General features: G+C 41.4%; 2 protein-coding genes across 2 annotated transcripts; one reads left to right on the top strand and one right to left on the bottom strand.

The window, feature by feature from the left end:
- Positions 1-795: 795 nt before the first annotated feature.
- Positions 796-9,903, bottom strand: marveld2b (MARVEL domain containing 2b). Its single transcript, XM_076729788.1, has 7 exons — positions 9,833-9,903; positions 7,232-8,504; positions 6,691-6,726; positions 6,422-6,600; positions 3,582-3,753; positions 3,431-3,481; positions 796-1,870 (listed from the first exon to the last, which is right to left on the bottom strand). Exons 2-7 carry the CDS (start codon positions 8,480-8,482, stop codon positions 1,769-1,771), a joined length of 1,791 nt encoding a protein of 596 aa, XP_076585903.1. The 5' UTR covers positions 8,483-8,504; positions 9,833-9,903; the 3' UTR covers positions 796-1,768.
- A 2,921-nt stretch (positions 9,904-12,824) lies between these two features.
- Positions 12,825-17,658, top strand: sdf2l1 (stromal cell-derived factor 2-like 1). The gene is made up of 3 exons (XM_076731728.1): positions 12,825-13,079; positions 15,482-15,678; positions 15,907-17,658. The coding sequence occupies exons 1-3, from the start codon at positions 12,902-12,904 to the stop codon at positions 16,183-16,185; spliced, it is 654 nt and encodes a 217-aa protein (XP_076587843.1). The 5' UTR covers positions 12,825-12,901; the 3' UTR covers positions 16,186-17,658.
- The last annotated feature ends 565 nt before the right edge of the window (positions 17,659-18,223 follow it).

Raw genomic sequence — 18,223 nt, 5'->3', positions numbered from 1 at the left:
AAATACACCTCAGGTCAGAAAAACCAGTCCTCCCAGGTGCATATCTGCGGAGCCAAAGCAGCCATTTTACAAGTCATTCATTGAAATTGAGATATAAATGGAGCTTTGCATGCAATCAACTTCTTCCAGATCATTCTGGACTGAAAGGATGTCCTGTGTCCCTGAATTTCTCAATTTTTACATTCAGATGTGTTCAGAATTTCCCACATGACTTACTAATGATCGGGGGGGGGGCACACCTCTTCAAAAGCCTCCTGGCTGTCAATTTCGTTCTGCAGTTCTAATTTGATTATTTTAATGATTGTGCCTCAGCATTTTAATAGAGAAATTAAATTTGGATACCAATTTTGGGAGAAAACAAGACTCAAAACACTTTAAAACAGTTTTCAAGAAAAGACTTAACAATGGTTAATCAGACTACGTACTTATACTATTACTATAAATTAGAAAGATACTTTTCCATAAATCAGAAAAAAAAACTTGTGTTACGCATTTATTATGGTAAATTCATATTTCTAGTTGCACCATTTCAACAAATAAGTAAAAATATAAATCATGACCACAGAGCATTGTTCTGATTTTACTGGTTTATTAGTATGAATGACAGATGCAGCAGAAGCCACTCAAACGTGTCATGGCAAAAGTCAAAAAATGCAAAATACAAGTATATAAAAAGGTGCTTCACTGGCATAAAGCAGTACGACATACCAGATATGATACAAAACAATAATACACACATACAAAACATATCATTGTACAAATAAGAGTTTAGAAAAGGCAAGACTAAAACTAATTGAAAAACACTCTGTTATATTGATCATTGTGATTTCAGTAACAGTGTGAGAGACAGTTCATACATTCTACTGTGGAGCGCTTTTAGAAAATGTTCACATTGTGCCTCACAGTTCAAGAACCAAAGACAACAGAGTACAAGTGAGCATTATGGCAAGCAGCTAACCCTCCACAGTATGACACACGCAGTACGCAGAAGTATCTGACCACCAATATGCACTGTTAAACTACCCTGAACTTCAGCTGACACCTCTGTCCGCTACAGTGCTATTCACACACACATTTTAGGAAATGTACTTGATTGTCGTCTGATTGCCACCCTCTGATGAAAAGAGCATTTAGTTTCTTGTAAATTAGTCATGGTTTAGTTCATTAGGACACCAAAGTATCAGATGAGGCATGTAAAATGTACATAGCAACACCAGTAGAGGGGCTTTGGCCTCTTCTGGTGGAGGTGATCTAACAGTCTGCCTCTGCTTCCAGTCTTTGTTGCTAAGGCTAAACACACACTACCTTTAAAATGAGATCTGCATCAGGACATGCTGAGTGTTTACACATAATGCACACCTTTTCTTATTTATTTAGGTTAGACCTGATCGATTCCAGCTGTCTGCGTTCTGTCCATGTTTTCAGATCCCATTTTTGGTGCAGCTTCCTCTTTCTTTGCCTTTTAGCACCCTTTCTACCTCCTGATGATGTTTCTACCTTTAACAATGATTTTCCTGTCTGTCATTTTCATCATTCAATACACTAACAGCAGTGATGGCACGTCTATCTGTTTTAATGTAGTAATGGAATATCTACAATCAGCAATTATGGGTTTATCAACAATGAGGGCTCTTGTTCAATTCCCACCTCAGTCCCAATACACTGTTCTCAGTACAACAGAGCAAGTGTTCTGATATAGTTGCAGACTGTATTAACACACCTGGAGTTTATATTCAGTGTTAAACTGCAGTGTTCAGTTGCTACTGTGTCAGTCGATGACTTTGTTGTACTCCTGAATCTTCTGCTTGATGTGAGACAGCTTGTTCTTCAGGTACTCACACCTCTCCCGTTTTTCCACATACGTTGGGTCCTGAAGTCAAGAAAAACACAAATAGATTCAATGTTTCGCTTTTGTTGGTGATGATGGAATTCCTTTTTATCAGGGACAGTACAACAAACCAGGAAAGAGGACGATTTTGGAGAATGGGAGCATTCAAAGGTAATTACAGAAGGGCATTAAGAAGTCCCATTTCAAAATGTAGGGCTTACTGTTTATATTACTTTAAGGGGCATTGCACTGATTTAGTATTCCACTTCCACACAATTGGGGGTATTGAGGAACCAATTTAAAAAAAGAAAAGAAAAAAAAAAAAATCAAACAAGCAACCTGATTTTTCTCATGAGCCAAGCACCAAAAGCACTACAACCTAATAGACAGCATCTCTTTACACCCCTCGTGCCTTATTTTAAACACCACAGCCACAGTACATAACACAGGCTTTCTCTTATAAATCGGCAGTCAAACCCAAGATGAAGTACCCCTGATGACATCAGCAGGATTATTATTTCAGGCTTCTAAAGCCACAGATAACACTGTACAACAGATCTTGATGAGTAAAAATTGGGCGCCTTTAAACAAGGTCTAGTGTAATTTTCTTGAGCTCAATGTATTTACTTTTGCCTTGAAGTTATTTATTTAGTGAATATTAAATAAAGCTAGTAAGGTAAAAAAGTACAAAAAATAGGATTTATTTTACAGTCTGGTTTAATCACAGTTAAAACTCCACAGCAGACTAACGCACCGAGGGATGTTAGTTCATCAAACCTGCAGGTGGTCACAGTCTCTCAGCCGTGCTATGTTCTGCTTCTCCTTCTCATAATGCACAAGAGGAATAAACAAGCTAATGCCTTTTCAATAGTTTCGACCTGTTGATGACAACATACTTAGAGCACATTCTCCAAGCGTGACTCACTGGTTGTGACAGCAGCATGCATTCCTTTCTTGACTCAAACACTGAAGTACTGTAACCTGGTTTTGGTTGACGCAGCTGGGACAGAATGACCTCATAAACCTCTACTTTCACTCTGACTCTGGTTACTATATCATTCAAACATCTTACATAACATGATGACTTGCTAAAAAAAATCTGTTTATAATTACTTGTAAATGAACTGTTATACCTTGGTATAATTATGCAAATGCAACAATGGTGGGGACAGTTGTTCCTCATCATCTCCTGTCATTAGTAAAGCAATTTGTAATTTTCGAAAAATTCCAGCCATGATTTCCATGAATTCCTTTGCTTCTCGTGCCCTGACCGCGCCCTGCTGTCTCGCAACGTGACAATTCCTGCCTGGTGTGTGTGTCCAAATGTTACACTATACACTACGCTTGTAACACAAAGCTGCTGTCTGTACCTGTTTAACAGGAACATCTGTATGTGTATGGCTGCTTAGAGTTACACAAGGAACTGTTGGATATCATCTGGACTGCTTTTATTTTCATATATTTATGAATTTAGCAGCTCATTCAATATACAAAATAAATTTAGACCTTAACCAGAGGATGGACTCTGTGGCATAGAAACAGCGACTCAGTGAGTGACAGTGGATGGATCACAAATCACATTTTATGATGTATTATACTTACAGCTTTCTTCCTTTCATATTCCATTAAAATGCTACTTATCCGCTCCTTCTCCTGAAAAAAAATAAGCATGTTACTGGACATACTTATAGAGTGTGTATCCATCTGTGTTCTGTGTGTGTGTGTGTGTCTGTGTGTGAAGTCAGGATTGTACCATTTGACTGGAAGGCCGGGAGGGAAGGCTCTGCATCATCTCATCCATCTCTTCAAACTTCCTGGCCATGACCTGAACCTCGGCGTGGAGCTCCTTGTACTCGGCGTACTGGTCATTGAACACAGCCTTGTATTGGTCCCTCTCCTCGTCTGAGCGAATGCTGGGGTACTTCCTGTGGAAACAGGACCGGACACAACACATTGTCTTGGGCCACCAGCTACATTCACACTACAGCTGAATGTGTGTCAGTGTCCCAGCAGCAGATCCGAATGCCCCGGACACACTGCCTAACTCTGCTGTGTGTGATGGTTCAACTGCTGCAACTCACATCTGTTTGCTGTCCACACAAACAGTGTCGCTGCTGCAGTGCTGCTCCTGCCAATGCTTCCTTCCTATATCTAGGCTTTAGTGTGAGTTAGACAAATCAAATGGGTATCTTTCAAAATTCCAATCTTCTAAGTACAAAGTTCCTGCTTTGTGTTTCTCCAGACCCAGCAGAGCAAGTGAAAGTAAAAGAGTAGTAAAAGAAAGAGACAATATAGCACTAAAATGCTCTAACTTTGGACAGCACTTGTTTGACTTACAGCTGAAGCATCATGTCAACTTTACATAAACTTTGTAAATCCTTTTTGCATAAAAGGAGGACTTGACTGGATTTTGCCGCCACCAAGTACAGTACATTGGAAGCACATTAGGACGGATCTCTGTGGCCAGTATGAACAGTAGGATTGATCACAGCAAGCAAAACCTGTTGCATTGTAAAAATGGACACCTGACTATTGTTTTAAGACAGACAGAAAAACTGATGTCGAACCAGATTTCATGGCATGGTTTAAAATATTTCTAGATTGGGATTTTTTTTAATTAACCAAACCTTACTGAAGGAAGTATAAGGCTGGCATGTTTTGTTTTATTGCTGTCAACAAATCCCATAAAAAGCACTGGTTCATCTCTCAATACTTTTTGACTTGCCAGCTGTGGCAGTCAGCCCCAAGTCACTGGTTCCTATTGAAGATGTTAATCTTTAAAAATGCCTCATAAAATACATACCCATGGAGGGTAGAATCAGGGGCAGCTGGACTCATTGTAGACACTTGAAAACGTTTCCCCTCTCATCCAAGAGGCGTCTTCAGTTCCAACTGGCTGGTGGGGAGTCTCAGGTATTTAACCTATATTAAAACTGAAGCACTTGGGTGTGGCTGGCTGTGTGAACATCATGTGTTGTCACATGAGGCCATTTGTGGAAGCTTGTTAAACCTCCAGGGAAGGGATGAAAGGACAGTGTTTTAGGGGGGGATAAGTGTTGTTGTAGACCTCCTCCTCTGGAGTGAGTGTCCCTTATCTATCAGGTGTTGTAGACTGCTGAGTCTTGACCTGAGGAGTTGGCCCTCCTGTGTTGAGCCAAGCATTTGTTCAATGGTTGTTTAGTTTCCTCAATATACAAGTCTGCACAGCCAGTTAGAAGTAAAGAAGCTGCTTGGATGAGAGGTGAAACGTTTCAAAGTCTCTACAACAAGTGCAGCTGCCCTTGATTCAACCCTGATTGGCTAACCACAACCTGAATGACTGAGAATCTTCACAGTCACAGATATATAGTTTCATTCAAGGCTCAGTCATTTCCTGAAATAGCTAGTCACTGTAGTGTCTAGCAAATGATACTCAAACAGGAGGAAATAGGTGCATTTGTTTGGGGACTATTTTAAAGGGCAGATTCATTCAAATTTAGTGCTCGAGTGAGTATTTGGGGCAGTAGGACGGTGTGTGTGGTTCACTGGTGTTTCTTTCACCCATTTTTGTAAAACAATTGAACTCTATGGCACAGAGCAAGAAGATATATCAGGCTGTGATACACACAATACTTGGTAGTAGGACACACGGACGAGGACTTTGTTGACTATAAAAAAATATTGAATATAACCAGACTTATCCTTAAAGGCCATACACGCTGGCTCCTGAATCTTTACATTTCACTTCAATGTTTAAGTTGTAGCACTATGATGGAAATAGAAAAAGTATGTTTAAGCACAGACACATTATCATCTCACATCATCCATCTGCATCACTTCCATGGTTTCCCTAAATTCTACTTTATTCAAAGCATGATGATTATAATGTCATGTTGACAAGTGTACTGTGTTTTTTCATGGTGTATTCCAGTTGGTTGGTTTTCATACACATGGATCACATTGTAAGAATTTGGTCCTAAATCTCTGTCACTATCAGAATTTTGATGTCAGCTTTCATTGGTCGCTACAGCTCTAAATCATACAGTAGTGGACAGCGTGATCTGCGACCATTGCTTCGGATTGGTGACCAAAGCTTTCCTCACATTTCACTCACAACCGTTCACAAAATGAAGGCTTAAAAACATTGTGATGAGGGTTTATGTTCAAATTTATGCTCTCTGTCAATGGAGACCTGTGGATTTTGTTGACTACTTCAGTAAATACCAAAGATCTCCATCAGTCAGAAAAGTACAACATGAACAAGACATTACATAACTATGATGAAATCTGTTTTCAGGACACACACAAAAAAATGCAGTGGAGGTCATTCACTGCTGAGGCCCAGAGTTTCATCTCTGTCGCACACATGAAAGGCTTTACTAGGTCTGATAATCATCACACTTTACAGCAAACTTTGTTTAATGTTGGGGAACGCTATGTGAACCTACACAAAATCTGGGACTGTATCTTTAATCAAGAATATTTTTGAGAACCTGCATGGATTCTTTCATTCATTCATGAAACATACATATTTGAGAGGCTAAACTTCTTATCCAGGGTGCCTGAATAAAGCAATGTATTTTTGAAAAATGTGACTAGGAAGGTAATACTCACGCCACATAGTCAGCTATAACAACAGGTTTGGGGATGTGTCCAGCTGGTATGTGACCTCGGAGGATCTCTGGCTCCAGCGCCATCAGAGAAGCAGCTGCAGAGCTGTGTGGAGCGTCCATGAGGTCTGGCTGGATGGTGGGGAGAGGAGTCTGCTCTGAGGCCCTGGAGGCTGGACCCAGCTGCAGTAGACAGCCATGTGTTCAGTTCGTGTACACTGTGTGCAATTCAATGTCTGACAGAACATTCAAAAAGGTATCAGCGATACTTACTATAGACAGAGGGACTGACGATCCAATAGTTTTCATCTAGGTTTATTGTGATGGGAAGAAGAGATGAGGAGTCATTCATAAGGTGCTCACAGTGTTCAACATCCTTGTAATGAAATGTATCATGTTAAAAAAACTGCCTTGAATTAAGGTATTGAGAATCTGACAGATATTTGACAGGGTGTCAGCAGGATGTGTCTGTCTCAAACTGTAATGACGTGGGGACACAAGCCTGTATGTTGTCTCATACTGAGGCTGGTAGAACACTTCAGTTAAATAAATTCCAGCTACATGGCCTTGATACTGTTGTGTGTTTAGTAGAGTAACACTGGTAAGATTGCGTTCACAGAGAACAGAAGCTTACAGAAGCTTGTAGCATGAGACAGGAAGCAACCATTATTTTATTAGAGAGAGTTTTAAGTACATAGTGTCTAGTATTTAGTTGTAATTGTTAAGGTTAGGGTTTGGGGCTAGGGAATGCATGCTGTCAAGTATAGAGAGATAAAGGTGTGTGTGTGTGTGTGTGTGCATGTTTCTGTCAGACCTCCTGTGCCAGCGCCTCCTTCCTCATCCTAGATGCTTCATGCCTCCACAGCTTCAGACACACTCCTGCACTGATGAAGTAGAGCACCATGGTGATGAAGAGGAAGATGATGGCTGCTGTCTGACCGGCTTCGGTGCGACAGAAGGCTCCGTTTATCCCATTATTGAAGACCGGCATGTTGCACAGCCCCCCTCGAGTGGTGTCCCTCACATAAACTATCCCTGCTGCCAAATAGAGCACCGCCAAGACCAGGTTGATGGAACACTCTGTCAGTGGCCACCAAGAAGAGTCGAGAAGGATGGCTCTGTAGTATAAGGTCATTCCAAGAACGACTAGAATAACGGTCACTATCCATGCAAGACCAGCCACCACTAGGACAAACGGGGTTTTGGGTCCCGTGTAGTAACCGCCCCCATACCCATATGCACCAGCACCTCCACCGAGTCCCCCAAACAACTGTGGCTGGGAGTATCCGTACATATTGAACCACTCATTGTCCTTATGAACGTAAGCACAGACGCAGGCGAACACAGCTGCTCCCAGCAGCAGCTCCACACAGCCCAGGATCCTCAGCAGGCCAGCCCATGACTTCATGTAGGCGTAGCGCTGGTGGTACTCCTCCACTCTCTCCTGGTAGGTCAGGGCTGATAGATTAGTAGGCACTGCGGATGCAGAGTCTAGGGCCTCAGCACCCAGGAGCAGTCTGTCTCGCTCCTTTTCAGTGGTATAACTGCCCCCGGAGCCGCCATAGGGGTCCCGATAGGAGCCAGGAAGGGACGGAGATGGAGGAGCAGAGTGGGGAGGTGAGCAGGGGACTCCCGCCGTGGTATAGCCATTGGTGCTCTTCTTGGATGAGGGGGCAGGGGAGTGAGGGGCAGGTGGATGCGGTGGAGGAGGGGGAACAGACCAACCCTTGCTGTCACGGTTACCACTGTTGCCACGGAAGAAGTTTTTGACAGAGTCAGGGATGAAGCGGCGCACCGGCTTAATGTCCATGGCATCACAGTCGCCTTCCATTGGCTCATCGTCGCTGGGAGGGTAGAAGGATTCAGGCCCAACAGCTGGCTGGTCAGGTAGAGGGGGAGGGGGGAGGGGGTCTAAGCTGCTGGCCGGCAATGTTTCATGCAAGGGTACAGGGGGCGGAGGAAAATCCTGGTCCCGCCATAAGGAGCCTACAGGGACCTCGTCATAGTGTGGGATCTCCCGCACCCGGTCGAACCTGGTGACAGAACCAACTCCTCCTGACGACATCGGGACCTGGACTCTGTGATCACTACAGAGAGAAAACCAGAGGATCAAAACAGTCTACTGCCAACTCATGGACCTACAGTAGCTTCAAAGGATACTTCCAGGTTATTCAAATTTGGGTCTTATTTTCGTAGCTTTAGAAATAATTTCTATTGTTTATGATAACATTATAGTTGCCAAAGCAAGTCCTGAGATCTAGGAACAAGGCCTCTACCTCACGACAACAAAGTCCAGTGGGGCAACAAACACAGGCAGTCAGATCATCACACAGGCTGTAAATACTCCATATCTGACAACAAACAAAGGGGCAGAGGGGGGATGTTCCACTTTAGTGAACCTCTCGCCTTCTGACTATCACCCTCAGGTCAGCATTATACCAACTTACAATACTAACAGAATGACAGCTGCAACTAATGATTAATTTTCTGATCCACTGATTTTTTTTCAACTGATATTGAGAAATGCTGGTCACAGTTTCCCTTATCCCAATCAGACATATCAAAGCAGAAAGTCATCAACCAAAGGAAGTCAGATATTTTAACCGAAGAAAGATTTTATATACACACACACACACACACACACACACAGACATATATATCATTTATAGATATGGATGTGATATGGACTTATGAGTCTGAAATAAAGCTGAATTGAATGAAGTGATAATTCCTCTTCTGTGATAGCTCCCTGACTAAATGTTTGTTGTACAATTGCAGTTAGGACAGAGGCTGGGAATCACTGATTGCAAAGATAATCTGAGATTTCTTAACAATTCAGTATCAAGATTATCAACGGGATAAGAAAGAAAGAAAAATATTGAAGTTACACAAACTTAGATTACTTTTTCTGACGTTTCTGATTTTTTGCTATTTACATACTGGAGATTTGACCCTTTTAGACCTACAAATCATTGAAATGAGACTGAGAATCTGAGGAGGAAAAATCACTTTTTAGCTGTTTAGCTTTTTAAGGGGACATAATCAGAAAGGATGTTAGCATATCCTGCAGGTCGTTGGGACATGGGTCGAGGATATGAAAGCGCTAAATCTCAGCCAATTAATGGCACCGTCTAGCATACTTAATGTTGACCGACAGACGTTGGTTTACTGTTAAACAACCATTTTTCCTGAGGTTGTAAAGGGCTGTAGCAGACAGCAGGCTCTGCATACAACCGCTTCCACGGCAGACCGGTAAAATTGTAAAAAAGAAATAAAAAACAAAACGCAGCAGTTAATATTGAGGAACACAACAAAAACAATCTATGTCGTGGGTCTGCTTTATATGTTACAGTCAACATTCCTGCCGTGAAAAGCGAAAAACACACAATGAATTGGCTGTTGGACGCTGACTTACCTGAAGATAATTCTCCGTCTATTCAGCTCAGTGAAACAGGTAACAACATCCTGTCTGACACCCTCCTTCTGCTGTCCGACACTCTCACACTGATCTCAGGTCAGCAGCACTATGCACTGCAGCTTAACTGTTTGTAATTAGCGCGACAGAAAACTGATCCCAGATCCCAGCCGCGGGGAAACTCACCTGGCCAGTCTGACCAGCCTCACGATGCGTTCACGGCCTCCCGCTCACTTGCAGGTTCAAATTCTTGGAACATTCATTCATGAAATTGGTGTGTTGTTAGGGATAGGAGAATATTTCATTACTATCATCATTATTTATTAATTTGATTGCCGCAAGCATTCTTCTTCTTAGGTCTATTGTTGTTGTTGTTGTTGTTGTTGTTGTTGTTGTTGTTGTCGTATTTAATTCCTGTATTTTGTTGTTTGTTGTTCGTTGTTCTGATTTTTTTCCCTCAGCTCTTTAGGTTCCAGTTCTTAAACGATTAGCGTGTTGTCGATATATTGTAAATTATTTGAGTCGTGGAATTGTTGCAGATTATTATGTTTATTTTTTCATGACAGTACATGAAAGCGTCTATAGACGAACTCAGACACCTGCTGGAGAAATCCTGCTTGATTCATGCGTTTCCTCTGCTGCTCAACGTTGAAACATGTTGCCAATAGCGCCACCATGTGTTCAGTATTACTACTCTTATTCTAAACGTTTTTCACACTCTACTGACATACTTAGAGTTAAAAATGTGATTTCATATGAACATAATTCATTATTAAGTATAAACATAATTAGGAGATTATTTAGTATATTCCGCTTTTGATATACTATATTTTCAATATTTATAATTCTACTCAGCCATTGGTCAAGGTACCGCAAAGCCACAGTAAGGAAGATGAAAGCTGTAATGTGTTCAATAATTAATCATTTTTGACTTTGGAATGTAACATGTAGTTTTGTGTAATGTAATTTGCCTGAAGCTTCTTATAGGGCAGTAATTTAATAGATAATCAGTTCACTGATTTGGTGTAATTCAACGAAAGAGAAGCATGACATGAAAAAACATCCTTTGTTTAAAGGTAAAATATTTGTCAAAGTAAGAGTTCAGGTACATGATGTATCTGGGTTCAGGACTATGTGCGTGTAGGCATTTGAGAGTAAATCTTTTATATTTTTGGAATTAGTGCAGCCCAGACTGTATGCACAGACAGCTTGAATAACTTTTACTGTGACATTCTAGTTTAATCCAGTGTCAAAGTTCCCTCCAGGAAATATAAACAACTTCTTCTATGATCACAGTCTGCTGTGTCTTGTAGAGTAAATACAATTTAATCTCCCATGCTGAGATGCAAAATGGAGTTTCTCATTTCTGACCAACTGACCCATTTTTTTCTTTTAATTTACATTTTTGCATTCAGTATTCAATTTAAACAGTTAATTATTTACAAGTTTCAATATTTTCATTTGATCAATTTTCTCTTTCATCAATATTTTTTTTATTGCCAATTAACAGTAATTTGCTGAATCTACCTCTGTGGCTTTTCTCATATTTACCTCAGTCAAAGTCCTGTTAGCTTCTGATTGGTTACTTTAGTCACATGTGAGTTAGAAACAAGGAAGTGTTTTTATTGTGAAGCTGATAAAGTGTGGAGAACAGTAAAAAGTTGCTTAAGAAAGTTATCAGTCTCCAGCACGCTGTTGTCTCCTTAACAGTGATCCATCACATCTTGAGCCCTCGCATTACAATAGCTTTACTCAACAGACTTCTAGGGTTCATTAGATAAGATAAAATAAGATAGGACCTTATTGATCCCATACTGGGGAAATTTAGTCATTACAACCAGCAGGTTACAAAAAGCAGGCACAGTGGCATAAGAGGTCAAAAAATAACAATATGAAAGTTTACAAGATACAAAATAGAAAAAAACGACTATGTATGTGTACATTTTTACAGATTATGAAAAATAGCAAATGCCAAATAATCCTACTGCCATAGAGAAGTACTGTTGCTAGTAGTCTTATGAGGAAAAACTAACTACTGACATGACAGGTATTGTATTGCACTTGATAACAGACAGAAGTACTCATTTAAAACTCTTACTATATGCTTGAACAATTAAATGTATTCTTCCGTTCTGTTTTGTTGCCATCGTTATTACTATTTTTTCAAAATGATCAAAGTTTGTTATGTGGTAAACTCATACACTTCCAAGCAGGGACCATTTTCAAACCTTCCTTTACTTTAAACAAAAGTTTATCCATCCTGAATGTGTTCATGGCTTGCATTACATTTGTTTGAAGGTGTAGAGGTTTTACATTCTTTATGTTAAACGGAATACTATTCACCAATGAGGGTTTTGAAATCGTTGGGAGGGGCATTTTTCTTGCTTTGATAGAGATCAGGTTGCAGTGTACTCTTACATGTGTAAAGCTGGTGTAGAATACTTGACCTCGGGCGTCTCTGTACAGTCATCACACTGATAATACTGGTAGTGTTCTCATCTGATTCTGGGTTTACCAGCAATCAAGCAAATTTGCTAAAAGGGCAGACTGCTCCTTCAAGTTTGGATATACAGACCCAGCTCATGTGGCAGCCTCACCACCTTTTATCTTCTACCTGTTTTGTGTTTTTGCATTTGAATCCCTGTAATCATGGCCTGATACTGTAGGCTATTGTTCAAATGAATAACTAAAAATGATTTATCAAGTAATTTCACATTGTTTCCTGCTTTTTTTCTGAACACAGCTCATCTGATTTGGTTGTGGAAAAGCACTCAATCCCTTATCTGTCCTTATCGGGCCACTTATTTGCTGCTATGATAACACCGTGTACAGTTTAGGATGCTTAAATATTATAGGCTGAGATATTAGATCCACGCTTCCGGTTTGCCACCAAGGAAACTAACCACGACCGCATACACACGAACATTAACCAATCACATGTCGACATTTAGTTCCGTATTTTAGGACTTGTCAAGCTGTGATTGGTGGAAATCAGCAATAACGTTTGAAAGTGACTGCCTTTCATGCCCTCTCCCAGTGACTGCTGGTTATGAGAACAGAGACACAAAGATGGAGATAATTCGCGCTGTGCATGTTTTGGTCAAATCACTGCTGTTTCTGCTGCTGTGGTCAAACTGTGAAGGAAGAGAGTCGGAGCTCAACTATGTGACCTGCGGCTCACTGGTCAAACTGCTCAACACCAGACACAACGTCCGCCTGCATTCCCACGATGTCAAATATGGCTCAGGTAACTTCACTCCCGTGGATCTAACATGGTTTCGCTTTCACAGACATATAGCTTTTAATGTCGTGACAAGAAATGAGATGAAACGAGTTGTGTTTATCTCTCCAACCGGACCGTGTGTTGTTTTTAGTGAACGGTGTGTTAAATTCCATTATAAAATCGGACGATTTAAAGTTGCCTTGCTTATCCGCAAACATCCATGAACAACAACACATATCGAGCACAAGGCCTTTTAAGTTTTGACTCTGTGGTAGACTCGGAATGAAGAACACTGAACAAGCAGTCTTCAGCTTCATAAAACGTCGGTCTGTATACATAATACCCACTCACGACCGCCAACCAATGCGGTCTGTTGAGATGGAGGAGCACTGTGGGAATGACAGGTAAACAGGTGAACAAATACTAATAACTTGAAATTTAATTGAAGCAAACGGTTGTGTCCCGCGACGAAATTAGGAGGAGCTACTCTTCATTTTCGAAAAATTTCAAGTAATCTTTTTGGTGTTTTTGCTTTTGCCCGGCAAGCAGAACAATATGAAATTGTCATTTCTGTCAATGCAGTTTGGCATCGCTGTCCCCATAACGTTACATGACAGCTGGATGCAGGCGTCAGCTAAGTAACCGGTTCATGTTCGAGTCCAGAGAATCAAATGTGTCAGTTGTGTCTGTCTGCACACATTGTAACATATACCATACCCATACTTTCCACTTTGGCATTAATTAAGATACATTTGGTGTTGTGTTTTTCTTTTACGCCGGTGTCATACATCCAAAGTGTAAATCACCGGACATCCGGTCAAACCTTTCAAAGTAAAGCCCATCATGAAATGAATATTGTACCAAGATGAAAATGTTAGATTGAAATGATACTTCCACCAGACAAATGTCATCAGAACACAATAATGTCTGTAAGACACAATGTACTGTATTGCGTGTCAAGACTTTTTCAGAAATTATATAATAATATTATATAATTGTATAACTGCTCTCGGCTGTCTTCATAAGTATCAGTATATGTTCTTAGTAGAGTCTTCTGGTCATATACATCTCCCCCATGCTATGATGATAGTTATGACATAATGATAAAATGATAGTTCATTAACTTATGTTTCACAGTTCTGTTGACCCTGCTGTTTTGTATTCCTCTTCTGTAGTTTTTTTCATAGATTACTCCCATTTGCTCCACTTGCCTTCCATCTTTCTCCTGTTACCCTTTACTGCTGCAACTGCATAATTTTCCCACAAGAATTATTCTCTACCTGGCTTACTGGCATAATTTTGAAAGGAAACTGTCCAGATTTCCTGCATCACTTCTGGCCGTTTGTGCTAACTTGGCTCTCCGGAAGCTCTGCTGTTATCAGTGCATGATTAGTTGAATTGTATCTGTCCAACCACAAAGCTGTAGACGCACATCTGTCGGACGTTTGCTAACACCCATGACAGGTGGTGCCAAATTACATGAACATTTATTCAAATAGAGGGTCTGAAAGTGATACAGGAACAGTGAAGGCAAATCAGCTTCCAGTGAGCCTCACAGGGAGAGACAGAAGGCTGGCACGACACTCTTCACGCATTCAGACTTACAATAGGCACAATTTTAGACACTGATCAATTTTAATAGATCCCATTCTGATACACCGTATTACACACCGCTGCTAAGTCTTAACTGGACATGTGCATGTTGGTATCAAAAGTGACATGACTGAATTTAGAGCAGTGGACTTATTGTGGTTTCAAAACACACTTTGTGCTATTTGATTTTATTAATGAGTATTAAAAAAAGGGTTTTGAAGTTTAATTTTTAAAGTTGTTGAGGTGGTATTTTGCCAGTATTATTATTAAATTCAAATCAAAGTCATAGAAACCAAGTGTCCAGTTTTTCCAGACATACCTGGAATATAGAGACTTTGTCAGTTATGAATTTCACAATGTGCTCGCATCAACATTCTGCATGAGGACAATGCCAACATGGTGGTACAGCAGTGAGACCAGATGTCAGATGTCAAGAAGAAAATGGTTTGCAGGATAAACTGGTGTTTTATTTTGAAAGAAACAACTTAACTGGTGAGATAACTGATATTCGTATGTTCATACTGGCCAATAATGGAGGAAATACAGTCACACTGTCAAAATGCTCTAATTTAACTCTGACGTTTGGATTTTTGACTGAACACTGACAAAATACTTGCTGCAGACTGTGCCAGAGTTCGCTTGGGACTGGATAGAGACCACCTCCTCTCAAGGGTCTCGGTGTGGTTATTTTGATCTGCACCTGAGTGCGATCACCTGCCCAAACAAATCACAGCAAGCCAGTGCAGGTGTAAAAACACCCTGAACAAGCGAAACTCAAACTCATGCTGTGTGTGTGTGTGTGTGTGTGTGTGTGTGTGTGTGTGTGTGTGTAGGCAGTGGACAACAGTCTGTAACTGGAGTGGAGAACGCAGATGATGCCAACAGTTATTGGCAGATTCGAGGGAAGCCCAACCGTCCATGCCAGCGCGGGGTGGCCATCAAGTGCGGTCAGGCCATCCGCATCACACACATGAAGACCGGCCGAAACCTCCACACACACCACTTCAGCTCACCGCTGTCTAATAACCAGGTCAGACAGCGGCTCACACTCACTGTTGTACTTAGTAGTTGGATGACAGTGGAGCTCCATGGTGATTAATCAGGCTTTGACTCACACACAATACTTGTTAGTGTTGATGAATCATTGCAGCTAAGGGGGCAGCAGAGTGTAGTTTTCCTTCTAGCAGATCTCTGTTGGCCAATACCATCACCCCTGTACAAATCTCTCTTTTCCTCCGCCTGTCTGTATCGCCTGCAGGAGGTCAGCGCTTTCGGGGAGAACGGCGAGGGAGACGACCTGGACGTGTGGGCGGTTCAGTGTGATGGCGACCACTGGGAGCGCGATGAGGCCGTGCGCTTCAAACACGTGGGCACGGACGTCTTTCTGAGCGTGACGGGCGAGCAGTACGGCCACCCCATCCGCGGCCAGCGCGAAGTGCACGGCATGAGCGCTCCAAACCAGCACAACTGGTGGCGCTCCATGGAGGGCGTCTTCATCCAGCCCAGCCAGGAGCTGCTGCGCCACGATGAGCTCTGATCATCGCTCAGACACACAACGCATGTGGATTCCTGTTTTATAGCTCGCCCGGACCAAATGACGTCACGTGTGAATGATGTAGAGGACTTGACTGATGGCTTGTGTCTGTACGTGTGAAGCACTCAGGGGTTCTGAGAGGAGGGGGTGTCAATGTGATGCTGTGTGTAATTTAGCCATATGGTCTGTTTGTCCTATCCGCTTCCTCCTTAGAGAATCTTATGAGGGGGGAAAATGCTTTGTAACAGGGCAACAGGGGACAGGAGCTACCATGGGCCCCCAGGGGCCGAGAAAGCCCTAAATTCACTGCTGTAATCTGAGTGATTTTTGTCCAGAAATCTACACACCAAAGAAGAATATCAATTGAAATACTGAGCAGCCCTGTATCAAATAAAGCCCTTTAGTTGATAGTGCTCTCAGAAAATGTCAGACTGCTCTGGTGTCAGGGTCCCTGTGAGGGTTTGCTGCTTGCCTCTGCTTTCTATCACAGTAAACAGAACTTCTTCAGGTTTTGGACTGTTGGTCAAACAAAACAAGGCGTTGCATGACTTCACCTTGGACTCGTTTTTCACTATTCTCTGAGATTTTATAGACTAAACAATTAATCCAGACAATGATTAGGAGATTAATCACCCTGATTACAGCCCGAGAAAAACAGAATCAAAATGATGTGTTAGGAACTGATTACAGGTGTATGAAATCAGCTTAATATTCATGCATTAGTGAAGCTGCATGAACGTCATGCAGGTTGGAACGAGGACTGACCATCAGCTGCTTGTTGACTTTTACAGTTGAGATGGTAAATCCATATTTAAAGCATATTTGAGTGGAATTTTTTAAGCCCTGCATGAGCAATAAGCAGCTGTGGAGCTAGTTTCATCCTGATGGGACCAGTCAGAGACGAGCAGGAGCCATGTGTAACGACCCCAGATTGATCATGTTAACAGCCTCCACAGCGCACACAGCCCTGTCGACGGTGGAAATGTGCTGCATTCTCCCTGTGTTCCACTTCAGTTGTTGGGTTTTTCACCCTCTGTACATTACCCCTGATGTGACAGTACTTTATTTATGTCATGGTGAATGTTGATTTGAATGGGAAGTACATACTTTTTAAAATTACTCTTTTTGACTGTTTTTTTTTTTTCCTTCCTCGTCACTGTGGTGTGTTTGGTGCTTTGTCTGTATTGTTTCTGGTGAACTTTTATTCAGGAGTTGATGAGTAGATGGAAAATGAGACCACCTTGCAGATGTTACATACAACAGCCTGTGATTTCACCCGTTATGCGCCCGCTTGCTCAGGTTTGAGGAGCCAGAATGCTGGAGATGCACGTGAGAATGCAAAGAACGTGATGTCTTTCTAAGAGCTCCAGGTGTTTGTAGAAAAGTCAGGGAAATGTGGGGTGTTTGAATTCAGTCATGGAATGAGTGAGCCGACCTGTTGTTTCCTGATTTTGCATAAAATATCTCCCAGCATGATGACGCTGGTTGACGATGGTTTATGAGCTCTCATGGATTCATGTTTTCAAAAACAGAGTAAGAGTTAAAATATCAGTTTCTACACATGGAGTCCTGACTTCATAGAGCTGGCTATAATATTTACACACTGACTTCATCATTTGATAAGTGAATTTGCTGATTCTGTCACTGTAGCATTGTGTCCAAATACACACAGAGGTCTCCTCATATATGTGGGCATGTAGTGTCACATGAACACCTGAAATGCATCTGTCTCTGTGAACCTTACATTATACGTTCCAATGCTTTTTTTTTTTTTTAGCTGGTTATCATCTCAAAGCTGCTTCCTGTCATGTCGTGCTGGATTCATTCTTACATATGCTGTCATACATCCTCACATTAATAAGTCCATTTTCTAGTTCTTTCATACGGAGCTTTTGATAAAATCAGCAAAAAGCGTGTGTAGTTTTTCATCTACGTCCACGCTTTACATCCCATTATATCACTGTTACTTAAAGTTGTTGTGATGTGTGCAGACAAAAGTCCTTCAGTGTTTGTCTAGTTCAATTTGAAGGATTTTAAAGAA

This window comes from Chaetodon auriga, chromosome 5 (genome assembly GCF_051107435.1).
Source record: "Chaetodon auriga isolate fChaAug3 chromosome 5, fChaAug3.hap1, whole genome shotgun sequence".
NCBI classification, from domain to species: domain Eukaryota; kingdom Metazoa; phylum Chordata; class Actinopteri; order Chaetodontiformes; family Chaetodontidae; genus Chaetodon; species Chaetodon auriga.
Note: the sequence above shows the minus strand (reverse complement) of the source record. Positions and strands in the feature narration are given on the sequence as shown.

Coding starts and splice junctions, on each gene's coding strand:
- marveld2b (XM_076729788.1), bottom strand. CDS start 8,482: ATGTCGTCAGGAGGAGTTGGTTCTGTCACCAGGTTCGACCGGGTGCGG. Junction 3,482..3,581: donor CCCGGCCTTCCAGTCAAATG/GTACAATCCTGA, acceptor ATTTTTTTTCAG/GAGAAGGAGCGGATAAGTAG. Junction 1,871..3,430: donor AATATGAAAGGAAGAAAGCT/GTAAGTATAATA, acceptor TCTTGACTTCAG/GACCCAACGTATGTGGAAAA.
- sdf2l1 (XM_076731728.1), top strand. CDS start 12,902: ATGGAGATAATTCGCGCTGTGCATGTTTTGGTCAAATCACTGCTGTTT. Junction 13,080..15,481: donor CGATGTCAAATATGGCTCAG/GTAACTTCACTC, acceptor GTGTGTGTGTAG/GCAGTGGACAACAGTCTGTA. Junction 15,679..15,906: donor CACCGCTGTCTAATAACCAG/GTCAGACAGCGG, acceptor TATCGCCTGCAG/GAGGTCAGCGCTTTCGGGGA.